Genomic DNA, 24,800 nt, shown 5'->3' with positions numbered 1-24,800 from the left:
CGGAGTATCGTTCCATTTGGTGAAAACTGTAGTCAATGACATATTGCCACGTGGTTCGTCTTTCTGGAAAGATGAACCACAGGATCTATGTAAGATGAAATCAAACCTTAGCCAAAAGCAAGCTGCCACCAGTGTAACTGCATTATGTGAGAAGAAAGTAAAGCATGTAAAAGGAATGGTAGAAGTAGCAATGGTAGAATTATTAGTATCTGAGGACCTGCTTAATCCTTGTGGGTCCTTACCAGTGACCCCAGTGACACAACACAGAGTCCAAAGTAGGTCTTAATCAGCAGTGTATCTTAAAGACATATCAGGTACTCCCTCACCTACAGCTAAGGATGGAAGAGTTTATTAACCAGCAATTACGGGAAGGGTATTATTGAGGGAAGGTCCAACTTGTGGGATGCACCTGTGGTGATTGTGCCAAAGAAGAGCTTGGAAGGTACACAGAAATATTGGTTTTGCAGCGATTACAGGTACATCAATTGTCATACCGTCGCAGATGCTTATCTAACATTGTGGCACTTTTGGAGCTCTATAGACAGCTACTATTTCCACCCATAGCCATTTGCACTTTGCAGTTGAAAGCAGGCAACAGCACTGCTAGCTGTCAGGAATCATTTTATGCCAACTCAACTATAGACTGTTTGAATGCCGAACAATGTTTTCTAACTCCTCAAACAGGAAAGGAGTTGCCGTCATTTTTAGGGTTAGCGAATTACTATAGGAAACTTGTCCCAAATTTTCAGAAATAATGTGTCTTCTCATGCACGTATTGGAAAAAAGATGTAAGGTTACACTGGACATTGGAATACGAAGGTGTGTGTGAAAAGCTGAAAGAGTTATTGACAGCACAGCTAGTCCAGTCCTTGTCTGTTCAGACACTGTGAGTGTCCACTCTCTCCTTCATCTACAAAGGCTGGGTAGGAGGTGTGCCTCTGCTGGGTGCCAGGGCATGTAGGTATTAAGGAGAACAAAATGATGGATGTAGCAGCCAAGTTGGCATGCAGTTATCCTCAGGTACTTCAGTGTGTCACCCTTGTACATGCTGTCGCCTTGCCGTTGGGGTACAGAGTAATGTGTCGATGGGAAGAAGAATGGGTGGAAGTGACGGACAATAAGCTGCATCTGGTAAACTCCACAATGTGCCAGCAGCATACCTTCTTACAACTGCAGATGGAATGACATCCTTCTTAATCTGTCTTTGCAGAGAACACAGACCTATGACGCATGGCTACTTGCATGGTGAGAGGACCTTTCCAGGCGTGGTGCATATGGCACACAGGATCTGCGTGCCACAGTTTAGTGGGCTGTATTTTGTATTCAGACAGGTGGGCAGCAGTCATTTGTGAACTGATCGCCCTTTATTTTAAATGACAATGACACAAATGTGGTTTGTCTTTTTAAGTTGTACACAATGTCCGACTTGTTCCCTAATATATTAAGGCAACAGTTAATGTTATGTCAGTCTCTTCTTCTTTTACTTGTATTTTTGGAACATCTGACCAATTTCAACACTCCTTTACATGATGTGAGCTAGTGTGACTCTGTGGCTGATCAAGGGTGAGACTGGAAGAGAGTGAGTGCAGTATTATCTCAAATTGCTTTTTGTATCTCATTTGTTTCTACTAATCTTCATATAGGCACTGATAACGTCATCGTTGATTCCCCCTCCCCCTGCCACACACACACACACACACACACACACACACACACACGAGTGCATGCAACAGTTAAAGCTCTGATGGCATCGGTTCTAGGCTCAGCTCATGGACCAGCAGCTAGATGAGATTGGATGACTCACATCGGGTTGACAGCTGGTGTGGAATAGTTCTTGGTGTTGGCAGCAGTCAATGACAGATAGTGTTATGCCTGTATGGCAAGTATTTATACTTGATTGGCATGGTGTTGTTATGAAAAGACACAGATTCTTATCTCATAGAGGGGCCCAGGCAGTGTGGATGAGGTAACACAGCACTCCACTGTGCTGGGATGGTGGCTTGATCATGTCGCATCAGCAGTATTGTGACCCTGCCAGTGGAATTTCGAAGTCAGCATGCTGGTACATATGGCTATAGTTTGTGGGATCTGCTGGAGAAGGAGCTGGTGTAACAACCTGGTGCAGCTGTTGCGCATGAAAACTGTTCACTGGAATCCAACGTAAACGTAGAACTTAACCATTCGAGGACAGTGCTTAAAGCAGATACACTATCCAGGTTTTGCCATATATTTTGCTGTGTACACACTGAGTTTGCAAAGTGTTTTTAATTATGCTTGCAACAATGTTTCTGCTTACTAACGGGTCACTGATGTGCAAAGATGTTTGAAAAAACTGAAATGGTTAGCAATAGCAATGTCAGTACAAGTCAGAGGAAACAGTGCTTCTGACTGGCCATCACATATCACTGCTGCATGGCAGTAACTTATGTTTACTTTTTGACTTGTGGCTTTGTCTTTAGGTATAGTGTTTGTTTTGTAAATAATTGTAGAGATGATATTGCTGTATCAACCAGAGGGGTGTATACAGAACATAATAAGCAAATACCCAATAAAAACAACTTTCTGCAGGGAAAAAGGAATGAAAAAACCACTAGCAGCCATGTAGAGCAAAAAAAATTTGTCAGTTGTTGTACAATACCAACAGAAGAGAATGGTGGAGCACCGCCTGAGATTGGGCAGTGGTGTAGACATTCTGTTCAAGACAAGATGGTTTGGAGATAAGGGCTTGTGATTTTGTGGCAACACTTAGGAACCCAAAGAAACCATAGATTCCTTGTACAAAGAGGTGCACAGGTTTATACTTGATTTCCCATATTTATATTCATCCATAGTTATTTTGCCATGGTACGCTTACTTGTGGGCTAAAATAGAGATTTACAAACCTGTCACAAATATGAGTTTGAAGCTTTTCACTGTATTAACTAGGTCACTGTAATAATAGCTGCTCTGTTACCTCATCTTTATGTGCATGGGTCCCCTCATCCACCTCTAAATCATAAGATTCAGAGTATCCTTGTAGAGTGTATTTATTCCTTGCTTCAGCATTTTACGCCAAGAAATTATGGCAACACACTGCTGAAGACTCAAAATTTTTTAGTCACTGGCATATGAAACACATTTGATTTTGTATTTGGAAGACTTAACAGTAAGAAGTGCCAACACAAAAAAGTTACTGGAACTTCGATGGATGAGAAGCAAGGGAAATGAAACAGCATAAGGTGGTCCTTTTCTGCTCCTGGAAAGGAAGTACAGATGTGGGACAATAGAGTATTAGATGAGATCACATCATCTGTAACATACATCTCATGTAGTTTGTGATAACTGGCACCATAGCAGAAATTTAAACACAAATTAAATGAGGTGCTATGTTTAGCAAAGAGAGGCTTTTACAAAAAATTGGGACCTTCAGTGTGTGTGTGTGTGTGTGTGTGTGTGTGTGTGTGTGTGTGTGTGTGTGGCGCTGGGACCTCAACAAACACTGATTCCCCTTTAACATTCACAGCATGCAGTAGTGAGTGACAACATTATTGAAGCAGTCATATTGTGTGCTGGTCTGCGCAAGTATTGTGCGACTAATAAAAATTAGATTAAGTATACACTATGTTTATTTCATTTAGTTATCTTTACCCTTACATAATCAAACAGGACTTCCACCAGTGCTCGTGCCCGCGTCTCGTGGTCGTGCGGTAGCGTTCTCGCTTCCCACGCCCGGGTTCCCGGGTTCGATTCCCGGCGGGGTCAGGGATTTTCTCTGCCTCGTGATGGCTGGGTGTTGTGTGCTGTCCTTAGGTTAGTTAGGTTTAAGTAGTTCTAGGGGACTGATGACCGTAGATGTTAAGTCCCATAGTGCTCAGAGCCAATCCACCAGTGCTCCACAAGTTTTGGGTACTATTTCAGATATTGCTTGCTTTGAAAGCAATGGAATGAAGATCCTGTGAAAATGTTGTAGTTTTGGCAGCATTTCTAATCTGAGGATGACATCCCAATGAAGGTACATAAACCAGCACAGTCTTCTGCATTCAGCTCTTGCAAAAAGATTTTTGTGTCACTTCTTTTATAGTATGTTTTTGTCCACCGGTGAAGACCACGTCTTTCTCTCATTTGTATATATGTTCAAGAGTTAATACGGCAGCACCACATATCAATATGTTGTCACCAACACTAGACACAATGTAGTGTGTGATACAAATACCCTGCTAGAAATAATGGTGCAGGCAATGAAAATACATTATGAGAAAGAAGGATGTACCCAATGATGAATGATGGTCAGGAGAGGGCAGCTGCCCCCGCACCCTCCCCCAGAAAAAAAATTTGTCACACATGAAACTATCATCCTGCTCCACCAAACAGACAAAAATGTCAACTCAGTGGTTGTTAGAAGCAAGACAGAACATGTAATGGTTTTTAACTAGTAGCCAGTATACACAAAGCCATTTGTCTTGAAATAAAAAAAAGTATTCCATCATTCACTGTGAAAGTAAAATGAAATCCCCCTACTCAGCTCAGATTCTCAGTACGCTCTTGAGAAAGTTTGTCACCAGTGTGTTGAGATTTTAACAACAAATGAAGTTTTCAACGTAAACATTTTTACAGAGGCATTGTGTACACTTAATTAGAATCGTAGCATAAAGCTACTGCTAAAGTGAAGCAATGAGTAGGTCCCATGAAGCACATTCTTAAAGCTATTTGATATAATGTCCCTTGAAAGGCAAAGCTCTTGAGTGCAGTGCTGATGGTCTCTCTCTGTTGACCCCACTACGCATGTCATGCTCCAATCTCTTTTCCTCAGAAGAAACATTTAAATTGATGAGTATCCCTTAATATTTTATTTCTAGATTTTAGCATCTGTCCTGTCGTAGATGCTTTCAAAATTTCAGGGATCTCTTGAGTCACACTCAAATATTTTGGGTGTCGAGTATGTGGTAATTTCTTGTTGTGGAAGATTACATTCAATACTCTGTGTGCCATTCTGTTGGTTAAGTGGAATGAGCGGACTTCTGTTTTATTAGAGTTCGGGCAAAATCTCCACTATAAGTAAAACTGGTTGAGTTTTCTAATGCCTTACCTTAAGAACTACAGCACAAGTACTTGTGTATCCTGTCGCTGAAGGCTGTTCTCCTGTTTGGAATAGAAGTATCCGTGTCAGCAAAATGGATACCCATCTGAATGACGTGAAGAGGATCGTGACAGGAACCCATAAATCCACACCAATACCATGGTTGGCAGTACTTGCCAATATTGCAGCTCCAAATCTCTGACAACAAGCAGTAAAACATGAATGGATGAAATCCAGAAGATTGAGGAACTTACCAATTCATGAAACATTGAACAACTTACCATGCACCCATTTAAAAATCTGGGGAACCGATCTTGGTAAACAGTGGTCACTTTGCCCCAGAAAGCTACAGTCTTAAACAGATGAATGGAGAGTCAGCGGACATCCTTCCATGGTCACAAGAAGTTAGGTAGAATAGATCTGATCATCCAACGCTATGAAAAAAACCAACCAAGAAAAATATGGAGCTCCCTCAATCATGTCAGAACTGGCCCTCGCTGCTAGAGAGGAATAACCAGATTCCACCAGGTGGCGCTACACACACCACCGGATGATAGCGAATTTGCATCACGTTGCTGCTTGTAGTTGTTACTGGTCCACACGTCTCTTTAAGCCACCATACTCAGAGCTTCGCCCCAGATTATCATCACTCTCCGAACACACAAAGCGTACAGACGACCATGCAGTGAGAGCTTCTGAATGTACTACGAAGTGAACTTCATGAACCTAGCAGTGCTTCTGCAACTGCTAGTGAGTATTGTAAGCCCAGTGGTAATGGAACAGAGAGAGAGAGAGAGAGAGAGAGAGAGAGAGAGAGAGAGAGAGAGACTCAAGGAAACAAAGTTATTTGTGGTTTATATTGAATATATTGTAAATAAATAAATTTGTGTTGTAACTCTTCTGTAGTGTTGGATGTGTTTTAGGGTGTTCAGCCACCTTGTTGCACCGAAGGACACAATTCTGGGTTGAATTCCAGATGTGGCAAAGTGTTTTAACTTGTCAGGAAGTTACTTATCACGACATTCCAAGCAATACTGCATATCCTTCCTCCCCTCCCCCTCCCCCTCTTCTGTCTATTTTCCCTCCAATTGTTAGTGAACCTATAACATCAAGACTAGCGTGACTATAGAATATAGTGAAGAGTCCATCTTTTAGGTCTTCTCAGTGATATTTTGTTTTTCCTGTTTGTTTCAAAGTTTCTAGGCAATTTTGAGTTCAGAATTTCAGTAACAGATACACCTATCCTTGAGGTGCACCAATCGGTGGTCTACATGCTGCCTCACCTCCATTCATTCTCAGAGATATTGATGGTGTCTTGTTTCTATATATGTGTTGGCTCCTGGCACCAGCTTCATTCGTCGATGTACATTTCTTTTCCCGTGCCCCAAATGTCAATCTGAGAAACAGCCTTATCATATCCAAGATAGAACCTTTTTCCCTTATTATAAGGTTTTGTAACATTTTTATTTCTATAGACTCCTTAATGACAGTGTTCCATAGTTGTAGTTGTTGAAAATACTCTGCAAGTGTTCCAGAGTGTCAGTATTATGTAATCCGATTCTACTATTTTCATCTTTGAACAAATACATAGTACTTGGTACCTTTAATTTAAGGTTGAAGGTCTGATATAAATATCTGGACTTACTTTATATGAAATTTTCATGCATTTCAACAAGTTATTTTTCAAACTAACTTTTGATTTTCTTTATTAACCTTGCTATTTCTACTCTTTGTTGTTTAACTTGTGTGTTGTGGTACATACAGAGCAGTTCCGTATAAATCATTTGTTCATACTCCTCTTTGTCTGCAGGTCTGAAACTGTGAAAAGGGGTCCCAGGAAAAGAAAGAGAGTTATGACTGCAGTTAAAACTAAGAATACTAGGAAAAAGGATGATAAAATCCCAAAATTAACAAAATCCCGTTCTCAGGGGAAAAAAACCACAGCTGAAGATACACCAAAATTAATAAAGTCAACTCCTCAGCGAAAAAAGACCATAGCTGAAGATGTATCAAAATTAGTAAAGTCAGTACATGGAAAAAAAGTTGCAGCTGAAGAAAGTCCAAATTTAATAAAGCCAGCTCCTCTTGGAACAAAAGCCACAGTTGAGGAAAGTTCAAAATTAATCAAGTCAGCTCCTCATGGGAAAAAAGCTGCAATTGAAGAAAGCCCAAAATTAATAAAGTCAGGTTCTCACACAAAAAAATCTGCAGTTGAAGAAAGCCCAAAATTAATAAAGCCAGCTCCTCATGGAAAAAAAGCTGCAGCTGAAGAAAGCCCAAAATTTATAAAGTCAGCACCTTATGGAAGAAAAGCTGCAGTTGAAGAAAGCCCAAAATTAATAAAGTCAGCTCCTCATGGAAAAGAAGCCACATCTGAAGAAAACCCTAAATCAATAAAGGCTGGACCTCGCGGGAAAAAGACCACAGGTGAAGAAATCTCAAAATTAGTAGAGACCAGTCCTCATATAACAAAAGCTACAGCTGAAGAAATCTCAAAATTGGTGAAGACTGATCCCCATGAAAGAATGACCACAGTTGAAGAAATCCCAAAATTAGTACAATCTGATCCTCATGGGATAATGGCTACAGTTGGAGAAATACCAAATTTAGTAAAGATTGGTCCTCACGAAAAAAAGACCACAGCTGAAGAGAGTGATTTTGAAAACGATAGCAACTATGAAATCCATTGGTATGATGAAGCGTATGACGATAGTATCTCAGAAGATATGGGCCCTAATGATAGTATTCTGAATAACAAAAAAATGTTAGTGAAAAACGCAAAGAAACAACTTACATGTATGGCTACAAAGTTGGTGACAGAGCCTGTTGCAGATGAAGAAATGAAAAATATTAAAGAGAATAATATAACAACATTAAACCACAAAAAGTTAAATGAAAGTAAATTGGATGATACCATGGTGAAGGATATTCACATGAGTGACACTAAAGCGAATGACACTAAAGGGAATGAGAGTAAAGGGAATGACAGTAAAGTGAATGAGAGCAAAGTTGATGAGAGTAATGTAAATAAGAGCAAAGTGGACACTGGTATGACTGTTCCAATAACAAACAGCTGCTCCTCTTCTAAAGAAAGCGTTCCTAGCAGTGGCTCTGTTAGACAAAAAATTGGATCTGGTAGTGTTAAAGTGCGACTGATGACAGAGAGACAAAAACTGTTAAAGCTGAAAATGAAAACTCAGAATAAACTCTTAAAACAAGGTAGCAAAAAGAAAGTGTTACCTGCAAAAAATTCATGTTCAGAATGTAATAAAAGCTTCTCATCTAAACTAAAGCTAGAGCGCCACATACTTATGCATAGTAAATATGAGTGTGCTGTGTGCAGCACCATATTTAACACTGGTGAAGAATTGTCAAATCACAGTAGAGAGAATTGTCTTTCAAAGTTGAAGGCTGTCACGGATGCGGCAGCCACAGGTCATGAATGTGAAATTTGCAGACGCACATTTAAGACTCGCCAGCGCTTATTGCTTCATTCAAAAACACATTCAACAATCATAACGCATTCAACAACCATACCTTATACGTGCAAGGTCTGCCCAAAAGCATTCCCAACAAGAATTCGACTGAAACAACATCTCAAGATTCATAAACCAGAAAAGTCTAAAAGTAATAAAGCTGTACTTAGACAGCGTGTTCAACATACTGAAAGTGCTCTAACTCTAAAGTGTGAGATATGCAGCACATTTTTCACCAGTGTGAAAGAATATGAGAAACATAGAGAAGAGCATGCTTCCAGTAGTTCGACCATTCATATGAACAGTACATCAAAAGCTGCAATAACTTCAGGTAAATTATATTTTTTATTTCTTATGCATCTTTTCCCTAGTAATTACTAGTTGTGTATTAGAAGACGACATGGGTTTAAAAGTAAGTTAGTTTATTGACTCTGCACTGTCCAGTTCCACTTTTAGTATAAGGATAAACGTAAAGGCTTAAAAAAACACTAAAGCATTAATGTCACAACAGTCAATAAACGTGAATAGTAGTGTTGAAATTTCAGTGATAATGTTCTGTATTAATGTAAAGGACAAACAAGAGTTTTTAGAAAAATAGTACAGCAGTATTGTCTGCAGACACCATCTGCTTATTTCTTTACTACCTGTTTTGTTACTAATTTACAGCTGCTTTGTATCACTTTTTGGAATTGTTCACATAAAATGTCATCATATGAATCAGTTGTTGTTATTTTCTGTAGGGGTGCATTGTTGGGGTATTGTTGTTGGTTAAATGGCATTTGCTCCTTTGATTTGAACTCCTATTATCCATTTCATAATGACTGACCCCTGACTTGGAGCTCATATTCTGGTCACACTGCATTACGAACATTGATGTGTTATACATTGTCAGAATTGTGAAAAACGTCTATTTTTGTTTAGTGTACAAATATTACATTTTAGTTGAAATGGGGGCAACATACGTGGTAATATTTAAGAGAAACCATGCTTTTTCTAGCTTTTTTCAGATAGTGTCAACTTCAAGGATGCATAAAAATCGGACTGTAATGTAGGAGAAAAATTTCCTTTACCACAGTTTAAAGATCAGTCTGTTCTATTTACATACGGATTTCCATTATTTTCTGATCGCTATAATGTCAAACGCAGGGTGCTACACTTCAGCTTACCATTGTAGCTATTGTCATGGAAAAGCCACTGTTAGGCTTGAAATTCTATTGGTTACATCATATGTCTTTACTAATGAATACTCCTTATATGTATAGCTAAGGGTCTGTAAACCAATTGTGTTAGTGGCTGCAATATGTATGAGTCTATAGTAGAGCATAGTTGTCGCACCAGTTCGCCGCCGCTGTTGGAATGCACCATAAGCACCTGTTCGTCAGCAAAGAATGGCAATTTCATGGTCACATTCTAGTAAAACATTGCCAAGTTCAGTTTTTGTTGCGAGTAGAAGGAAATAATGTGGGAAATTGCAAATAAATGCTCGATATGCAAGCGGCTGACAATAAATGAGCATTTGTATAGCACATTTCAACAGTAAATGGAAAAATTGATTAGCTCAAATAAATTTTGCAGTAAAGAATGATGACTGAAAATAAACATACCTTAATCGCTTTTGATTCTGGCTGAGGTCTCGCTGCTGCCATTGCAGTCGTCTACTTGGATCAGCAATGGTTCTGTTGCTATGTCAAGACAGTGGGTTCTTTGTGCATAACTGTTGGTGTATGTGGCTCACTGAATTCCTCCAGACACTTTGGGGACACAGCTGTAAGTAATCATTTATTTTCAAATTCTTGTTCTTCTTTGCTACTTTGTTCTTCACAAATGCCTGAATAACCTCAGTGGTGTTCAGTTCGCAGTACACTACAGGCAACCACAGAAGTTAAATTTCCTTGTCCATTGATCACAATTTTTTTTCCAAGAGGTTCCTGTGTCCTGAAGTGCGGTCGTGGGTGTTCCAGTAGGCCAGCTTTTGTAAATTTCTCATATGATGTGGCATTAGATGGAAGCTCTACATTATTGCTTTCCATCCATTCAGTAATAGAATCCTTTCCCCATTTTGTAGGTATATTTTGTGATACTGGATTCATCATTGTGCGATATGGAGTCTGATCTAAAACAATCGCAGTTCTGTTTGGTAATTTTCAAGAACGCTCGTCAACCACTCTTCATAGTGTCTGGCATTCATTTCAGAATGATAATCTGCTCCTCCTTTCTGCCCAATAAAATGTAAGCTAGCATTTTGCATGAACCCATCTTTGTTCCCAACATATCACATTATAATCCTTTCTCCAGAACCGGATGTTGTTTGAATTCCTTCTTTTCAGCCTTTCCACACTTTAACACTTCCTCTGCAATAATCATATACATTTTCTGATGCATAAGGCATCTTTTACTCCTGCCAACCAAACTTTCTAGAAAGACTTGCACCATACCAACTCTCATCAGTTTTCTGTAAGTGTCTTGTTTCTCACTAGAACTGATCTCTTTTTCCTGCTACTTAGTTATTTTCCATAGCACATGTTTTTTGTTTTGAACGTGTTTTATCTGAAGCCCGATTTTCGAATGGTATGCCAAATGGTTGTTTCACTCGTCAGGAAACTTGAACTTCAGTCTTCAACTTCTCCAGAATGGCTGCCACTGTTGGAAACTACTTTTCCACATAGAAGTCGTGGACTTTTCTTCTTATGACTCCCCTGTAAATTCATCCAGTACAAACTTGTGCCGTCTGCCAGAACTGCAGTTGCCTTAGACTGCAGTCGTGTGTGTGTGTGTGTGTGTGTGTGTGTGTGTGTGTGTGTGTGTGTGTGTGTGTGTGTGGTTTATTTTTGATGAAAGCCTTAAGGGCCAAAAGCTTTATTTGTAACAGTCTTTTTATTGGGACTATCTGCGACTCAGCATCTCCGCTATATAGTGAGTAGCAACTTTCCTTCTCGTAATATTGTTACAGAACTCTCATTTGGTGATACAAGACGTGAAGTTCCTCTATATTCTATCAGAATTAACTTGACTGTACTTTCACTAATACTGAGACATTCAGAAGTTCTCTTTACTGGCTGTGACATGTAACTGCTCATGCCCTATTCTTTTTCAGCCTCAAATTAAGCACAAGCACAATTACCATAGACTTCTCACAATTGTGTAAATGATTCGTAGTTTCACACAAGTGCAAGGCAACTGATTATGTTATGAGCAATGTCTCACATATATACACAACAACGAATGGGAGCACAATTGTTTCCTATCTGACGGGAAGCACAATGTAAACATTGCAACAGTGAACAGTGAAGTGGAAATACTGTTCTGAGGTCCGGCAACACAGCAAACGTGAGCACGCAGCCCATAGAAATGCAAAAGCAAATAAATTAAAGATGTTATATTAGTGCTTTATGTAGATTTACATGCGTAAAAGCATAACAGCTGTGAAAAGCAACAACATAGCTTGCATTTACTCTTTTTGTCTTGTTAATATGTATCACCATTAGTTGTATTGCAACAATCTACACTCACCATTATTAGGAAAAAATGACTATTTGGAAAGCAACGATGATTTGATTGGAAATTGAGTATGGTTGCATCTTTAAACTACGCAAAGGAAATTTTCCTCCTTATTACGTTTCTCTTAAATATTGTTGCAAATGTTGCCTCCATTTCAACTAAGATGTAATATTCATACAAAAAAATAAAAGTAGACATTTCCACAATTTCGGCAAGGTATAACATATCGATGGCTGTAATGCAATATGACCAGAATATGAGCTCAAAGTCAGTGGTCAATCGTTATGGCATGGCTAGTAGTAGCTGGATACTGAAGAAAATGAGATGTTGCAACCATCAGGAGCATGTAGAACAGTTTCTTTCACTAGTTTAGCTATGTTTCCTCATGAATGGGTTGTATTATATACTTATGCTCAAAAATTGCAAGAGACCTGGATTTTGCTATAGCACCATTCTTTGTTCTAACAGGAACTCTATAGCTTGTCATTTTGTGTACAGAGTACAGGTATTACGCATGTCAAGTCTCTTCCCACAGTAGGATTGTTCCTTCTCTTTGGCACAGACTCTTGTGTTCCTAATTTCTTTGAAATATTTTCTTTGAATAATTCTTTCTAATTTTACTTACGCAGGTTTATGTGTAATTACCTCTGGGGCTTCAGAAAACAACTGTGCAAAAACTGAAAGATGTACTGAATATACACACACATCAGTAAAGAAAACATTTCCCCAATTTTGTAACTCAAGTTACAGGCCACCACTTGTGACATGGCAAACATCAATATGATAACCAATACATGTTCCTACACGTCATGGTCAGTATTGGTGACCATATTAATTCTCCTTCCATGCAATTCTTCCCAATTAAGTGACATTGGAGGCAGTAACGCACGATCAGTGACATAACACCATCATGGATTTAAGTCTGGTGACAATGGGGTCCTGAAGATGAGGAGAGTCATAAAGGGAAGCACATCCAATCCAACTGTAAGGCAGTTCACTAATGTTGTAAACAAAATGTGGTGGAGTACCATCTTGTTGCAAAATAAAGTCTCCGTTGCCTTGCTGTAATTGTGGCATAAGCCATTGCTGCAGCATGTCCATGAGATGATAACTCAGTTGTCTCCTCAAAGAAAAGTGAACGATAAACTTTTGAACAGGACAGGGCAGGGGAAAAAAAAGAAAAGAAAAAACCATTAACTTCAGGTGAATCATGGATGTGAGCCACACACACACACACACACACACACACACACACACACACGCGCGCGCGCGTACGTGCACCCGCCCACCCACCCATTACGACGCTTCACCATTCCATACAAGTGAAACATGGGTTTGTCACTGAAAACCAACTTTTGCAAAAAACAATCTTCCTGCAGTAGCCACTGCGAGAGTCATTGCAGAAGTCAGAACATAGCTTATTGTCCCAAGTAGTCAGAGCATGTAAATTGCAACTGGTATGGTTTGACACTTAGACATTTGTGTGTAAAATGCTCCAGGCAGTTGACTGTGGTGCCTGTTGTTCTTTCCTTGCAAGACTCATTGATTTCTTTGGACTCCTGACAAATGACCTCCACACAGGCACCACCTGCTATGCTGATTGCCCCCACCAGCAGCTTTTCTACACACCACAAAAGCAGCTAGTGTCACATATCATGTTGTGCCACACATGGATTGTTCTGTCTGTTGTAGCTTTTACTTGGTATTTGGTATGAAATCACCACTGAACCATCACAATTGACTCACATTTAACAAATTCAAGGACACGTAACATGCGTCGCTCCGTTATATGCCCCATTCTAACGTGCCTACCCCTGCTGGTGTTCCTACCAGAGGGCTCACCACTCTTTGGTGGGTTCGTGCTTGGGTACCACAAGGCCCCAGCCTTTGCAGTACTGCTTCCTTGTCTGTGCTGCATGTCTATCCTCCTGTTATTCTTTTTCCCCTCCTTTGGGGAACATGCTTGGGATATTCTCAGGAATGCTTGTTGCAGTTTTGATAGCCACCATCAGAACAGTCCCTCATATGTTTTTCTCTCTTCCTTCATCCTCCATCTCCGCTTCGGCATTTGTTCTTTTTTTTTTTGTTTCTTCTTCCTTCTTGTGGGCTCCTGAAGGCTAGCCCACACATTTGATGCATAAGAGGTGACTGGGTAACACATAATTCCCAGCCACGGGACAGTTAGGGTTTGCATGTACCTCCTGGTACAGGCCAGACCCAGGGAGAGGTGATTGCTCGAGCTGTCACCTTCCCAACTGCCAATTGGCCCCTCTGTCAGGAGTTCGGGAGGTTCAGCTTGAGGCGTGAACAGTCACCAAAAGGAGGGTGAGCCCCCCTCTGAAGGGGCACACCATAGGAGATGATGGCAATCATAGGAATTTTTTCGCAGTGAACCAATCACCATCGCACTCTATATCTACTAAATGTAAACGGAATGAAACTAAAGATTCAAAGACTTTCCCAGCCGCACGTGGATTCCTCATGGTATCATGTACCGAAGGCAGTCAGTCCTTTGTGACAGTTAATTCGTTTATTATTCAGAAAGGTGTTGATGCAGTTGCAGGCCTTATGAAAACATGCTCTCACTTACGTAATGGGACTTCACTTCTGGACATAAGCTGTGATTTTCAAGCCCGACAACTGCTTACTGCTTCACTCCTCCACAACTATCCTGTTCGTTTTGAGGCCTGTCAAATGCTGAAATCTTTGCATGGTGTTATTTACACTCATCTGCTTGATGGTCTGATCAAAGGAGAAATCCAAACTTACTTCTCTGATCAGGGCATCACTGCAGTCCATCGGGTAATGAAAACTCTCTTTCTCATGTTTGATCAAGTAGTGCTTTCATAGAAGATCAAGGCAGTCTATGAAGTCATCACAGTCCGACGGTACATTCCAAACCCAGTGCATTGCTACCTGTGTCAACGTAGCAACCACACTCACATGCCCTATCAAAACAAGGTCATATGTGTCAGTTTAATTGTGGTAAGGATGCTCATGAGGATGATTGCCCACCCCCTTCTCCCCGCTGAATGAATTGCTATGGTGACAATGCCGCCTCTTCCCATGAATGAATGTACCATGTATCTAGATGAGCAGGCTGTCCAGGAGATCTGGATGATGGAAAAAGTACCTTGCCTCGTTGCTTGCAAGTTTTGGCGTGCATGTTACCATCCAGCAGCCACAGTACCGTTCTTGCTACTCCTCTCTCTCCACGAAGAACATGGCTACTCAGACTTGTGAGCTCCAGTTCAGCATTGCAGTTGTAAAATCACCCGGTATCATGGTAGCATCTTCCTGTCCTTCTCCTACAGCTGTGCAACAAGGCACCAAATCTTCGCCTCAGTGGCGAAATCACCTGCTACACAACCAGCAGGCCGGAAAGAACAAAAGGAATACTCCCACGAAGACTTTTTATGTCCCTCCAGTAACAGCTGTCTGAGTTTTCGTCTGCCAGTTGTAAAGCCTCTAAGAAACCAAATAAAGGCAAATGGTCTTCTCCTTCTCCGGCTCAGAAATCGTCTTCAACGGTTTCGCCATGTGATACCCTCATCCGAAAGAATTCCATTTCACTGGTGTGAACTGCCTGCCATTCTTCTGCCCTGGGATCTGCAGGCTGATCCAGGGAGTATGCCAACACCTCTGTAAATTTTGTCTTTGAAAGCTTACACTCAGCATCCACTGATGTGACTGCCCTTCATTTGTTCCCACCTCCCTATTCTGTATTGTGATTCTTTTCCAACACAATGTTCATGGCATAAGGTCCAGAAAGGAGGAATTATGGCTGCTCTTGGAATTGCAGCATCCTATTATTTTCTGGCTCGAACAAACAAAATTGTAACTGCTTTGACCTCTCAAATTCCTTTCAGGCTCAACTTACACCTAGTCCCATTTGAACTTCTCATTCTGCACTGCTCATCTTGCTCATCATCTCAAGTGGTTCATTTTCTTTGACACATATCAGAGCGACTATTTTCTGTGTGCTATCCATTTGCTGACTCCTACCCCACCTACATCTAAACTGAATTGCCAGCTGTCTCAGCCTGATTGGGAGCCTTGCTCTTCCCTGACGACTTTAGATGAACAACATTTCCCCAGTTTTGATCAGGTAGAGTACCTTACGAATGTTATCCTTACTGCCAGAGAATGTTCCACATTTCATTTTTTCCACACTGTTTTCAAGTCCCGAGGTGTGCTGCAACGCGATTCGTGTGCAGTGACATGCTCTCCATATTTTATCATCATCCTACGATGGTGTACCGTATTCATTATAAACAGTTGCATGTGCAGTGTCATCGCAGTCTTCGGGATAACAAAAAAAGGTAGTTGGACTTCATTTACTATTTCTTGTAACAGTTTCACTCCCTTGTCCATCTTGAGGGGCAACCTCTGTGTGCTCTCTGGGATGAAGGTCCATTCCCCAGTTTTCACCCTGACCATAGCAGATGGTGTTATTGTGGACCATGTTGATATCCAGCACCTTAGGCCACTGTTTTGCAGAAATTTTGAGCTCCACCTACTATCACCCTGCCTTCTTGCCTCGGAAATAACTGGGAGGAGGCTTGGGTCATACCCCTCTACTCTTAGGTTCATGAATGATACAATGTAGCCTTTACTATGAGGGAGCCAGACCTTGCTTTATCTTCATCCCGATCTTCCGCCCCAGTATCAGGATGGAACATTGTTAACATTCAGATGGTGCAGCATCTCTATCTTGCGGGCAATCATTTTCTCCTTCCTACATGCTACCGCATCAGCAGTGTTCACAAGGTGATGGAACATATGATTCATGGCTGGCTGGTATGGTGGCTTGAGTCTCACAGTCTACTAATCCCTGCACGATGTGGATTTTGAGTTTGCCGTTCTGTAGTTGACTGTCTCGTCACTTTGTCAGCCCATGTCATGAATAGTTTCCTGTGGAAATACCAGACACTGGCTGTGTTTTTTAATTTGGAGAAAGCCTACAATACCTGCTGGAGGACTGGTTACCTTCCGTTCTCTATACATGCAGGGCTTCCAAGGCCACCTTCCCAGTTTTCAACAGGGATTTTTAAAAGACCAAGTTTTCAAGGTACATGTGGGTTCTGTTTTGTCGGACACCTGCACCCAGGAGAATATCTGGAGCATCGTCCTCTTTGGTGCAGCCATTAATCCTATTATGGCCTGTCTCCCACCAGGCGTTCCCAGCTCTGTTTTCGGCGACAGCTTTGTGATCTATTAAAGTTCTTTACAGATTTGTCTCCTTGAGGAGCGTCTTCAGCAGTGCTTCGGTCATCTTTACTCATGGACCATTGACAATGGCATTCGCTTTTTCACTGATTAAACTGTTTGTATGCATTTCTGGTTACACAATAGGTTTTTTCCACCATCTTTACATCTTGGGCCTTTGCTTTCTGTTCACAGAAACTATGAAATTCCTTGGGCTTTTGCTTGACAGGAATCTTTTGTGGTCCTTCCCTGTCTTACGTGGGCACATGTTGTTCCCAGTCCCTCAGTGTCCTACGTGGTACTTCCTGGGGAGCATTTCGAACCACTCTCTTCCATTTGTGCCAATCCCTTGTCCAATCAAAAAGACTAAAGGTTTTTTGTTTATTCATCTGCATGTTCATCCATTGTGTGCCGTTTTAACACAGTCCACTATTGTGGAATACATTTGGCCACAGGTACATTTTACACTAGCTCGGTTGAGAGTCTCTATGCAGAAGATGCTGAACTACCACTGTCATACTGGCGTGGTGGATACACGTGCCGTTTGTCTGCCATGCCCAGCCACCCATCCTGTGCCCTCTGTTTCGGTGACTCCCTTGGCCGCTAGTATGGGGTGCACTCTCCCAGTGTTTGCTTTCGGCTGCTTAACTTCATGCTACCTGCCATGTTCCAGATTGGTGTGAACCCTTCACCATCTTGGCTTCATACGGCAGCCAGTGCTCATCTTCAACATCATTTGTTTCGCAGGGACTCTACTCTGGATTTGGTCTATTGCTGTAAGTTTCTCGACCTTTGCACACAACCTAGCGATAACACGTTCTTGTGTGCTGATGGCACTAAGACTGACCATGGTGTCGGGTGTAGCTTCACCATTTGCACATAACATATTCGGTATCTGCTTCCAGAACGCTGTTCAATTTTTATAGTAGAGCTCTTCTCCCTCTTATCAGGCTGCCCAGTACATCTGGCGACACAGGCTGTTTAATTGAGTCATGTGCTCTGATTCTCTGTGCCCCGCTGTGGCTCTACACAGTCTTTCCTGTAGTGCTACGGCTCCAAGAAAGCTTCCACTAGCTCTCCGTTGAGAGAGCCACTGTGATGTTCTTGTGATTCCTGGTCACCTCAGTCTGATGGGAAATGATTCTGCTGAAAAGGCCTCCTACCTTGGCCTATTATCTCTTCCATCCCTTTGGATGCTCTCTATGTTGCTATCTGTAGGCAGATGGTATCACTTTGCCGTCACCACTGGTCTTTTCTTCATGGGAACAAGCCCTGGGGAATTAAACCTCTACCAGCCGCATGACTGACCACCTCTCGGCCCTCTCACAACTAGATAATTTTAGCTAGGTTGTGTATTGAACATTGTCTTTTTAGCCATTGCCATTTGTTAAGTGGTGATCCCTCACCACTTGGTACTCATTGTCATCAGCCTTTGACGGTTCTACATTTCCTGACCGAATGCCCTTTCTTTAACCACTTATGTTCCAGTGTATGTTTGCCATCTGTGTTATCGACCACTTTAGTGAATGACGTGAGGGCTGTCAACCACGTTTTACTTTTCATCCAACGTTCAGTATGGCGGAAGATGTTTAATCTTTGGGTCGATACCTTTGCTGTCTTTACGTCATACTTTGTGGACCTTTCTCCAAGATGACGTCCTTGTTATTAGTTATCTTTCCTTCCATCAGTTGAGCTTAACATGTAGTCGTTTTTAACTTCTTTTTTTTATTAGTGTTCAAAGGTTGTGACCTCAGTTGTTTGTCAGCACACAGTCTGCAGCATAATGAAAATTTCATTTGGGTTCTGAATAGCTCTGTATGTTCTCACAGTTTTCGTGTTATTTCACTGTAGGTAATAGCTTTAACTATGGCTGTAGTAGACAGATGAAAGGAAACTGATATCATGGTATACACAGAACAATTAAATTGAATTTGAAAGAGAAAACACGATATTAACTCAACTTAATTTTTGTAAAATAATATCTCTGCCGGTAACTTCGTATGGAAGTGAAACGTGGATCTAGTTTCAGTGACAGAATAAAATATGAAAGAAGTGTATAAATACAATGAAAAGAAGCACACTGATGGAAATTGCTCATGACTGCAAGCTAGTGAGTTGAAGGATCATTAGAAGGCATAGAAAGAAGTGGGAATGATTGGAATCAGAATGTGTTGTATGGGATAAAATTCCTTGAAAGGAAGAAGAACCAGCAGCAAACCTAGTTACAAAATAAATTTTTTTCTAAGCTAAAAGCATGGAATTGTGCTGTAATCCTTCTCCAGTGTTATATGTAAAATACTGGAATTATTACAAGGTGTACAACTTTGCATCTGCCTTTTTTTCCCCCCACATTTGAGGCTTTAATGAAACAAATTGGTTACACATGTATCATTCAAAGTATTTTCCATCACTGGTCACTACTTTCTCCCATCTTTCGGGCAGTGTACGAATCCCGTATCGAAAAAATAGATCATCTTTTGAAGTGATCCATGAATCAATACAATTTGTGACTTCTTCATGAGATCGGAAGTGTTGGTCAGCCAGGCCATTGATCTAAACAGGTGATAGAGCGAGCAATGTCTGGAGAACACGGCAGGTGTGGCAGGACTTACCATTTTAACATTTCCGAATATGTTTTGACCTCTTTTGCAACGTGGGTTCGAGCACTGTCGTGCTGCAAAATCGCTTTATCGTGCCTCTCGCTGTATTGTGGCCATTTGTCTTTTAATGCTCTGCTCAAATGCATTAATTGTGTTCGATAACGAGCACCTGTGATTGTTTCACTTGATTTTAACACCTCGTAGTACATGACGCCGAGCTGGTCCCACCAAATACAGAGCATGATCTTGGACCCGGGACCCCAGTTCCTTCTTTCTAAATCATTCCCCCAGCCTTGAGACGTTTTGAAATGGCTTGCTGTGTCACTCCCACTAATCATGCCAATTCTTCTCGAGGTTGGCACGAGTCTTCACTCAGCAATGTCTCCAGTTCTGCATCTTTGAAAACTTTCTCTCTTCCACCACTATGGTGGTCTATGACACTAAAATCACCATTCTTGAAGAGTTGAAACCACTCGTGACACATTCTTTCACAAATAGCGTCCTTACCATATGTGCTTGAGAGCATTTGATGAGACTCGGCTGCTGTTTTCTTCCTATTGAAACAAAACAGTAACACCTCCTGCAAATGATGAGAATTATTCTTGTAAACTGACATTTTCAATCAAGAACAACCTTATGATGCATACACAAATCGACTAATGTTTGAATGAGGTTATGTTGACCGAGGTCCAAGCTAACTGCCTGACATCTGCGATCTGTTTCTTTCGACCACTACTTACCATTGTCGCCACCTATCGGCAAACGGTGGAAGCAGAGTTGTACACCTTGTATATTTGACCCAGAAATGCATGTTTTGTACTCTCAGTAATCTTGTGTATTAACGTTCAGCTGTTTTTGTTAAAGGTCACTTCATTTGGGTAATTTGACGCTCTTAATTCAGTATGAAACTATAATAATTCACAGCAATTCATCCTGTTCTGTAGAGTGCACAAAACACATTATTCTATGAAAAGTGTACGAGGGGTGCAATTTCATTACTAAACATAGTGAATTTAAAGGTTATGTCAAGTGCTAAGTAAATGATGAATTTAAAGGTTATGTCAGATGCTAAATAAATAAGGTCATAGCTGAGCTTCTGATTGTTAAAGACTGTCAGTACCACCTCTTAGCTTGTTGACTAAGGATTGTACATTTTAATTGTGTTCACTCAACTTCTGAAAATTTAATGTAGCACTACACACAGATTTTCTTCAATTTATTCATTTCAAGCAGTATTGTGCTCATATTTTTTTAAATCTTGTGGCGTCAGTGAATGTCAAAAACTGTAATTTGGGATGCTCTAACCATACACCATTGACTTCATTTCTCTCAAGTCTTAATTATTTTGGTATCAACCTGATTGTTGATTTCAACATTGCAGATCTTTAGCAGTCATTTTGTACTGGAGATCATCCATCATTTCATTTCCTCGTGCATGAACATACCCCAAGGAGATATATTAGGATCATTGCTATTCATTTTTTGTATTAGTGACCTGCAAGCAATATGAATCGTAACCTAAGAGTTTTTGCAGATGATGCAATTATCTGCAATGAAGTAGTGTATGAAAAAAGCTCGCTACTATGCAGATGGATCGTGATAAAATTGAAAGTGTTGCAAAGGTGGATAACATGATTGAAATGCACAGCAATGTAAAACTTGTGCACTTTGTAAAACAGAGAGAAATGGTATCCTAGGACTACAATATCGGTGAATAACAATTGGAGTAGTCACCTCTCACAAATGCTTGGGTTGTAACAATTTGTAGGGATATGAATTGCCGTAATGATATAACCTCAAACCCAGATAAAGTAGATGGCAGACTTGAGTTCATTAGTAGGATGCTGGAAAAATGCAGTCAGTTTACAAAGAAAATTGATTATAAAACATTTTTGTGACCCATCCTAGAATATTGATTGGTTGTGTGGAACTTAAGCAAATGTGCTGCTTACAAGACACTCATGGCTCCTCCTAGAATGTTAATGAATTCTGACAGATTCTCATCAAACAAGGCTAACAGTCAATGTCGAATGTATATAGATAAGAGTGGCATGAATGGTCATACATGTGTTTGAAGTATGGGAGAGTGTTACGGAAATACTGATAACTGTAGACTAAAGAAAGTGTGTAATTAGGAAGTTTCAAAAAGCAGTAGTAAGAAGGGAATCTTGGAATTTACTACAATCCCCTACAGTTTGCTCCTGTAGAGGACAAGATCACAGTGTGCACGGAGGCATTGAAGAAGCCATTCTTCTTCTGCTCCATATGTGAAAAGAATGGGAAGAAGCCCTAGCATGTGGTACATGATAAGTACCCTGTGCCGTGCATTTAACAGATGTTTGCAGAGTATTGATGTAGATTTAGGTGCTCTTGTCTTCCACATAATCTCCTTTTTGCATTTGTGTTCTAAGAACTTTACTGGACTTTAAAATGAGAGTAAAAATATCATTTATTTTAAAACCGTTTTTAATGCCACTTAGTTGATATAATAAATGTCATTACAAACCAGACAGCATGTTCAGTGGAATGGGAATGCACTTACTAATGAGCCCCGTATTTTCAGTATTAAAACTCAAGTATATTTAAACCAATATTTATTAAATAAAATTTGGTACTACTGCCCCTAGAAGAATTCTGTTGTTTAATATTTTTAATTTCCTGTTTGTTACAGATGCAAGCAATGCAGATAAGCTTGGAAGTGGTTCAGTTGGCTCTATTGATACAAGTTCCGTAGTGGCTGATGTACACGGTGTTGAATTGACCAAAACTGTTAAAGAAGATGGTATTATGAAAGTTAAAGTACCTCATTTGGAAAAGAATCTAATAATCACTTCTGCTGACCAGTTTGTGTGTGACATATGTGACTGTAAGTTTTCCTCAAAACACTTCCAAGAGGAACATAAAAAAGTACACCATTCATTGCCTAAACAGAGCAGTGTTCCTGTGGATACGTCTCCAGTGGAGTCTACTGTAGAACTACTTCAGACTCCAGAACGAGGCAAATTGTACTTTTGTGACCAGTGTGGTGAAGGATATGAACGTAAGAGGTCATTGGCATTACACAGGTTTTCACACACATCCAGTCATCGTTGTCCCCATTGCCATCAGTCATTTTCTTCAGAGGATTCTCTGACACGTCATCTTGAAAACTGTGTAGAAGTGAAAGAAGAAACAACTGTGGGAAATAATCAACTGTAATACATCTCAAATTGTACTTGTTCAAAAAACGATTGAGGTAAGAACAATCAGTAATGTGGGGATTATCACCTGCACATCCCTTCAACATTGCTGTAATGCCTGGTATCCTGTTTCTGTATGATTTATTTCCATAATCTTTAAAGTTGGGCTGAAATAAATGAACCAAACAAGACCAGCGTATGGAATTTTTTGTGAGAAAAAGTTTCATGAATGTTTGTATTTAATTTCATTTGTTGATTTTGATGACATAGCATATATGAATAGGTTATATAATTTTAAATAAAACAAAATTTTAACAAATAATAATATTTTAATTATTATAGAGCTTCTGTAACAATCAATGTTGTAAAGCAAAAATGACCTGCAATGACATTGGTTTTCTTAAGCTTGGTTCAAACTAGTACATGTAGTTAAAAACTACACATAGAGGCTGGAATGTGTGTTTTATTGAAATGTGATGTACATTTTACAAATATATGTCCACAGTCCATTTACTGAAAGTTTACTGCTCTCATAATGCTGCCTGTTCACAAAAAAGAATGCAAATTAAAGTTGTGTTTATTACCAACTAACTAGCAAAGTATATGATGGGAGAATAATTATATAGTGTATATATGATCTGTTGTAAATCACAGAAATAGATTATAGATGTGTACATATTTTATTTAGTGGATTCAGTATTTAATGTGTACCACACAAAAGTATTGTATATCTTATTATACAAATTACCTTTACCCCCCTCTCCCCTACAAGTAGAGATTCAAAAGTATTTGTGTGCATCATTCATAGACATCACAGACTGGCTACAATAATAAGCAAATTTTGTCAAAAATTGCAGAACATGTCAAACAAAATTTGGATAAAGAGATGCTGACAGAAATTAACAAACACAAATGATGATAGTAATTATGTGGAACAACGAGAGCAAAATTATGGAGAAGCAATTTATATTTTCGTTTTTCTGGTTGAATATCAGTAGTGTTATTTAGTGATATATGCATTTTTTGATAAAAAAGGTCACAGTTGTTAGAAGTGAAACATTACCAGAGGTTATAGTTAGATTATTGAAGAAGAATCTGATCACAACCTCCATCATATGGAACAGTTGTAGCAGAAGCAAATAGTGATTCAGTGAAAACACTGGACCTTCATTGGACCTTCTGAACAAGATTGGGACTTGGCATATTTCACACAAGTGCACTGCCTTACTATAATGTCCTCTCTCTCAGCAAAAGCACCTAAGAGGTAAATACAATCCAAAGAAGTATACCATGTGGTGTGGATAGAAAGTAAAATTAAATGGAAGAGCTCTGAATAGTGTGTCAGCTCTTATTCAGCTACAGGTACAATTTTATACCACAAAAGAAATTGATTCCAAAAGCTTGAGATAAGTTCTTAAAATATTTTATGTAATATTGACACTCACTCCAATTTTACACTTTTTACATTCTTGCCTAAATCAAACTTTCATTTTGACAATAAAGGGTTGGAACTTGAAACTTTTTTGGTGCTGTTAATATTATCTGCTTTAACTGCTTGCAGAGGGTATGTAATCAACAGAATGAAGAATGTATTATTGGGAATGTGTGGAATACATATTTCTACAGATTTCCTTACTAGAAACTGCCTAACATGTTCAATATGATAAAAAGGAAAAATCTCTAATATAGCTAATTATTGGCAGTACACTCTGGTTATATATATTTCTTTTCTTCGGCAACTGGAAATTTATGTTTGAATTCTACGGCAAGTTTCCAAATGAAC

General features: G+C 39.9%; 1 protein-coding gene across 2 annotated transcripts in view; it reads left to right on the top strand.

The window, feature by feature from the left end:
* LOC126165823 (uncharacterized) overlaps window positions 1-23,700 on the top strand; it is a 93,781-nt gene extending 70,081 nt beyond the window's left edge. Inside the window, exons 4-6 of one of the 2 annotated variants that reach the window (XM_049920353.1) lie at window positions 6,867-7,243; window positions 7,352-8,863; window positions 22,510-23,700. In XM_049920353.1, the coding sequence (XP_049776310.1) occupies window positions 6,867-7,243; window positions 7,352-8,863; window positions 22,510-23,036 (2,416 nt within the window). In that variant the 3' untranslated portion in view covers window positions 23,037-23,700. Of the gene's footprint in view, window positions 1-6,866; window positions 8,864-22,509 lie in introns of both variants that reach the window. The other variant, XM_049920352.1, reaches the window with a different exon arrangement.
* Window positions 23,701-24,800: the final 1,100 nt, after the last annotated feature.

This window comes from Schistocerca cancellata, chromosome 1, assembly GCF_023864275.1.
Source record: "Schistocerca cancellata isolate TAMUIC-IGC-003103 chromosome 1, iqSchCanc2.1, whole genome shotgun sequence".
NCBI classification, from domain to species: domain Eukaryota; kingdom Metazoa; phylum Arthropoda; class Insecta; order Orthoptera; family Acrididae; genus Schistocerca; species Schistocerca cancellata.
Note: the sequence above shows the minus strand (reverse complement) of the source record. Positions and strands in the feature narration are given on the sequence as shown.